Below are 6,000 nucleotides of genomic sequence, written 5' to 3'. Positions count from 1 at the left end.
AGCGCCATCTACTGAAATTCGCTTGAACTTTAATGCATTCTTTACTCTTCTAGTACAAAATAATAATTGTACACTACACTACAGTAGCTCTCAAACGTCAAACATACAGATAAGTCGTTAACTTCGGAAATTTAAATTTTCTTTTTGATAAATCACTATTTATCAAAAAGACTTCAAACCACGACTTGTAATATTTTCTTCATCTTCTTTCACATTTTAAGTAAGTTATCCATACAAATAAATGATTTTCCACAAAATTAAAATTCAAAAAGTAAGTTTTCTTATCAGTCAACTTTTCGCAACGTTAGTCAATAAATGTACACAGAAATCTATTACCTTGTTTCCATTCGTCTTTCTTCAAACCCACACCAACTTCACTGCATACTGTTTGACGTTTTCTTCGGTGAATTTTGTTTTTCTTTTTGTTTTCCTGCTACAATCAGCCGTCGGTTTGTCTGCCTTGCAAAAAAATCAACATTAAAACTTTTTACAACTTTGAATCAAAATACATAATAAACATAAATATCTACAATTATTACTGAATTAAAAAATATTACCCAAAGTATTCTCAAGTGATAATTTTCAACAAATTATTTAATTACCCAATTTTCTCATCGATATTTCCCAATTTATTTGTCGTGTGTGTGCTAAAAAAAAGTCGGTAAAATTTTTTGTTTTGATTGTTATCACAACAAAATACAAATACCTGCCATTGTTGTTTGTGTTTTCAATTCCAAATCATTCTCACTCAAAACATTGTCTGTCATCTGTCAAACTAAAAAACAACAAAAATTCCCTTAGTGGTTCGTTCCAAATTCCCATAGATTCCCTGCCAGCAAAATGACGTTAAATAATTTCACTCAAAATCGCTATCATTGGATTGGATTTTTTCGAATTGCCGCAGTCGTGAGAATTTTGTCGTCCGTCGTGGTTCGTTTTGTTAACCGAAGTGGGCGAAATCTTATTTAGTTCACAATAATAATAAAATATTCCCAATAAGACCAATTATACTTTCAACGTTTTTACGATTGTGTTTTTTTTTTTATTTTTGGAATTGGAATTGATTGAATTTTAAGATAAATGCAAAATTAGAAATAAAAATATTTAAATGGAATTCCTTAAATGGAAAACTTCCTAAAACAACCTTTTTGCTTTTAAGGTGTTCTTAGCAAAAAATTCGAAGTGTTTATTTTTGTTTGTTAATGTTTTTTGGTGTTTTGTTTTAAAAAAAGAAGAATAAATTCAAATTGAAAGGAATTCTTCGTTGACGTGAATCCAACTTCTTAAAAAAAGTGTTTATTTGTTTTGCACCCGGCATTTTCTGTCTGTTTTTGTGGATTTATTTGAAAATAAAATTGGATTAGATTCAAATTCGATACACTGACGAATCAAGGACATTACAACTCTTTTTTACATGTAGACTGGAGGAATCCATCCTGAGAAGAAGTGAGGCAATAATGTCCAGAAGGAAGCAGTCAAATCCGAAACCATTACTCAAAAGTATGTACACAAGTTCTATGAATTATTAAATAAATAAATTGGAAAAATTAGATAGAAAATCAAAACAACATTAAAAACAAAAAAAGAGCCAGAAATGAGAAACAACCCTCACTTATCTATTATTAAAATAAACATTAATTAAAATATGTCTATTTGGCTGCCGTTCCCGCTCCCACTAAACAAAAGCTAACTCCTACCTCCCCCTTAAATCAAACACACGATAGGAACACCAAATCCAATATCCAATTAATCGTTATGTCAAATCAATCTGACAGACACGATAATAAATTCAATGCAATTATGTATAACGGTAACTGGGCAAAAAACATAACAAATGAATTTGTGATGTCTGGTGTCAGTTTGCTGTTGCTGTGACTGAAACTATGAATTTGTCACATGGACGCATATCCATAGACGAACGACGCGACGTAGGCAAGTACGATTAGAGGCTTAGGTTTTTATTTTGTTTTATTCATTTGTGGTTCAGAAATAAAAGGTAAGGTGATAGGTGACCAAGAAACACCACTCCCACTGTCGATTGCTTGGTGATACCCATTTGTCTATCTACTTGAGGAGTCTTGTTCAACTGTTTTTGGAATACTTACGACTCACGAGAAGTGTAGAGTACTCAATACTCATTACTAGGAAGTTTTATTCACAATGACGTGACGTGACGTGACACCACATCCGAGGTCCGATAGATTGTAGAGTCACCACAACCAAATATCAGCAATAACTATGGAATGTGACCGGTTGGCGCGCAATTGTTGTTGAAAATATAAAACAAAAAGGCGACAAAAGTTTTGATAAAAATCTTTGGTTTCAAAGTTTTTATTGTTTTTTTTCTGTTCTTTTATCTTTTTTAGCCCTCACTGAAAAGTTTATGAGCTAATAATTGTGATTTCTTTCTTAAGTGACACATTATATTAAAAGAGACAGAAAGTGAGGTTGGTAGGTTGACGTTCACAATGTCTTTGAAATTCTTGAAATTCAGAAGGCTAACCTAAAAGCTGCGGCCACAACAACTATTGAACTTTTGGGCAACAGAAATAATTTGCCATATTGCTTTGCGAGTATGAAAATGTTTTTAAATAAATTGATAAGTTAATTTTTGTTTAAAAGTGGCATTCATTTTTCCAAAATGAAATACTTCCTGAAAACCATATAAAATAAAATACCTACAATCCTACATTTTTTAAATAAATTTTGTGTTTGAAAGGTAAAAGTCTATTTTTATAGTTTTTCCGAAAGTGGATTTTTAACTTGCAATCTTTGTTTGTTTAAGAACGATATCTTGATAAGTGTACATTTTTTAATGTTTTCCTGACTCAAGCGCTTTTTCCAAAAAAACTTTAGCAGGATTTTCCTAGGTCGTTTAAACCGTTATTGTGTTTTTTTTTGTGTTCTTTTTTATATTTATACATTTTTTATAAAACACCTTTAGTCAATATATCAAATGAGAATTTGTAAAAATATCTTAAGTTGACATAAGCGATTTTACTTTTTAATATCGAATATAAAATCAACTTAAGATTTTTTACTAAAATCATTTCTTAGTATTATCTGACAGTTAAAATATATGGATATTCCTATTAGTGTGCCTTGCACATGAGAGCGAACAACAAATGAACGAATAGCCGAACAAACGTGATTTTACACATTTCAAAAACTATAAGAAACCAATTGACACTAATTTTTAGGATAATAAAATTTGCATTTTGTTCTGTAAAACAAGACAATTTTGTAAAAACAATTTGGTAGTAACGAGTGTAGTTGCTACGAACTGTCAACCTCTATTCGCGTTCCAAATACTATCCACACTGCAACGAATAAATTGTTCGCGCTCAACTTAACCTCAAAATTATACAACTCTTATTTTGTTTGTTGAAAAGGGTAGTTATAAATTGACAATTCGTCGCTGTCTGCGAATAGAAATAAAGCTCATGTGAAAGAAAAGTCAAAATATGCGAACATCCACAATTCGCAGTTGGTAGATCATGTGCAAGATGCTTTAGTTGATTTATATTTTGCGAAACACTACCAATTAATTTTAAGATATTTTACGAAAGGTCACACTATTTGTGTTTTAAAAGATTTATCAACGAAGGCAAACAAGAAAAAATTGTTTATAGAGAAAATATATAAGAAAATGGTAAACAGCTAAAACCACATACGATCTTACATTTTAATGACAGAAATATTTTATTAAGTCAATTTTTTAAATCCCCAAAAAAACTTGTACACTATGTAGTTACAGCACTGTAAAGTACCGTTATCCAGAAAGGTTTAATTTGTTCTTTGCTGTCAAAAAAAATTATAAAACTAATTTAAAAAGGGAAACAAACAAAACTTCTTTTGATATGAAATTTGTTGTTAAGTTGTGGGGAGAAAAGAAAAGTTTACGACAAATTCCTGCAATTCATGTGAAAAACTCACATTCCACAATTCTGTGTGTCATTTATTCATACAAACAAAAATCAAGAGGATGTGACAAACCCATACAAATTATATAGTAAGAATTATACAAAGTATAAGTTAAAGTATTCCCAAAATGTCGGTAGTGAAGAAAGCGGAAGACCTTAATAGGAATACGATTTTCCAAATTCATCCACACAAACCACATTCATCCGCCATAAATGTCAAAAAACTCTTAAAATATGTCAAAGTCTACATTTTTAAAAAGACGATAGAGTTTTATAATTCCATAATCAAATTTGGACCTTGGAGATAATTTTAGTTTCGTTCATGACAATGACCCAAAGCGTGCCTCTTTGACAGTTAAAGAATGGTTGTTAATTATAACGTTAGTAAAATACTCCCTTATCTGCCTCAAAGTCCAGATCTAAAAATGCTATACAGAGGATATGGCTTGAAATTACGCCAGATGGAACGAAGAAAAATATTCTTTCAACGTCAAAGAGGTTGCAAATGCCGAATGTCTACCAAGTTCTAAACCAGTTAGTTTTTATAAATGTTGTCCTTTTTTAATTGAATTTTTGAAATGTACAATTTTGTTTGGTTTTATAAAATGGACTTTATTTGTTGCATTTTTCAATTGCATTTAAACACAATTAAATTGACAGAACAACTTTTTTGTTTTGATTCACTGTATATTCTGATCTGACAGTAAAGCACTATTCACATGAGTACCGCCAACGACCAACAAATGAATGAATATTCGTCAATTTTGACATTTCTTTCACATGAGATTTTTTGATTCGTTGAAAATGAAGTTTGACAAGGAACCACAGCCAAACACCATTCACCGCCGAAACCAAAACAAGAATGATTTTTTAGGTTAAGAACGCGCGATTATTGCGAGTATGGATAATGTGGAACGCGAATAAAGTTTGACAGTTCGTATCAACTAAAATTTTTTTCGCGACGAATAAATTTGTTTTCTTAAATTTATTAATATATGATATTGAAAAGTAAAAGTATACATCATAAATCAAATAGAAACTAATATTGTTATAGTTTTGTTTAGAATTTGTGTGGGAATATGTTTTCAAACGTATATAAACTCACATTTTGTAATTCATTCGTCGTTCGTTGTTCGCGCTCATGTGAATACTACTTAATTCTGCACTTTTTCTATACAAACAATATTGAAATGTATATGCGCAAAATATATTTAATTGTATTGCAATCAAATATATTTCGTGTCTATTAATCTACTATTTATCAATTCTAAATTTCTTTTTCTCATTCTTGATTTGAACAGACCCTTAAACTAAATGTCAATTTTTTTCCATTTATAAAATAAATGGCATTTATTTTTATTAATAAAATAATTTATGAACGGACCATTTTAGCACAGTTTGCAAATGGTACATATTGATTACTGTATCCGTAGTTTCTTTTTAAAAAAAGAGGTATGCTATTTCCAATCGCTAAGGCTACGATTGCAGTAAGGAAACTTTTTTCTCATAACTGCAAATTCAAATCAAATGGGGTGGCGCAACAGTCCGTTGTGAACCAGGGCCTAGTGACTTACAACTCTCAACCATTCCTGTGTGCGAGTACTGTTGTCAGGAATGGAAGGGACCTACAGTTTAATGCCGAATCCGAACGGCTAGTTTGAGAAAGCACTTTTTCATGACAAGAATTACTCTTGAAGGATTTGTCAATTCCTCGCAAGAGGCAGTACCCGCGAACATTATTTTTTTTTTAATTAAGGTGGCACAGGCAGGGATTGAACCCAAGACCCCTTGCATGACAGTCCAACGCACTAACCATCATGCCACGGGTACTACCATAACTGCAAATTATGACTTCAAAAAAAAAAAAAAAAAAAAAAATTCGCAATTTTCGTTGTGAATTTAAAAATTCAATTGTGTTATTTAAGCATGGAGTCCTTACCTTTCAAACGTCAAAAAATTACAGCTTAAAAGTGACAGTTCCGTAAGTAGCGGGATATTAGAAATGAAATATTTTATCGTCAAACTCCTTATTTCGTTAAAAATTTCGTAGCAAAATATACATTTCATAAGTTTTTCC

At 31.0% G+C, this 6,000-nt stretch overlaps 1 protein-coding gene across 2 annotated transcripts in view; it reads left to right on the top strand.

Annotated features, from left to right (window-relative positions):
• Positions 1 to 439: 439 nt before the first annotated feature.
• The window catches only part of LOC129948865 (zinc finger protein ush), a 244,704-nt gene continuing 239,143 nt past the window's right edge, over positions 440 to 6,000 (top strand). For both annotated transcript variants that reach the window (XM_056059992.1, XM_056059993.1), the window contains exon 1: positions 440 to 1,500. In XM_056059992.1, the coding sequence (XP_055915967.1) occupies positions 1,458 to 1,500 (43 nt within the window). In that variant the 5' untranslated portion in view covers positions 440 to 1,457. The remainder of the gene's footprint in view (positions 1,501 to 6,000) is intronic.

The sequence above is a fragment of the Eupeodes corollae genome, chromosome 3 (assembly GCF_945859685.1).
Source record: "Eupeodes corollae chromosome 3, idEupCoro1.1, whole genome shotgun sequence".
NCBI classification, from domain to species: domain Eukaryota; kingdom Metazoa; phylum Arthropoda; class Insecta; order Diptera; family Syrphidae; genus Eupeodes; species Eupeodes corollae.
Note: the sequence above shows the minus strand (reverse complement) of the source record. Positions and strands in the feature narration are given on the sequence as shown.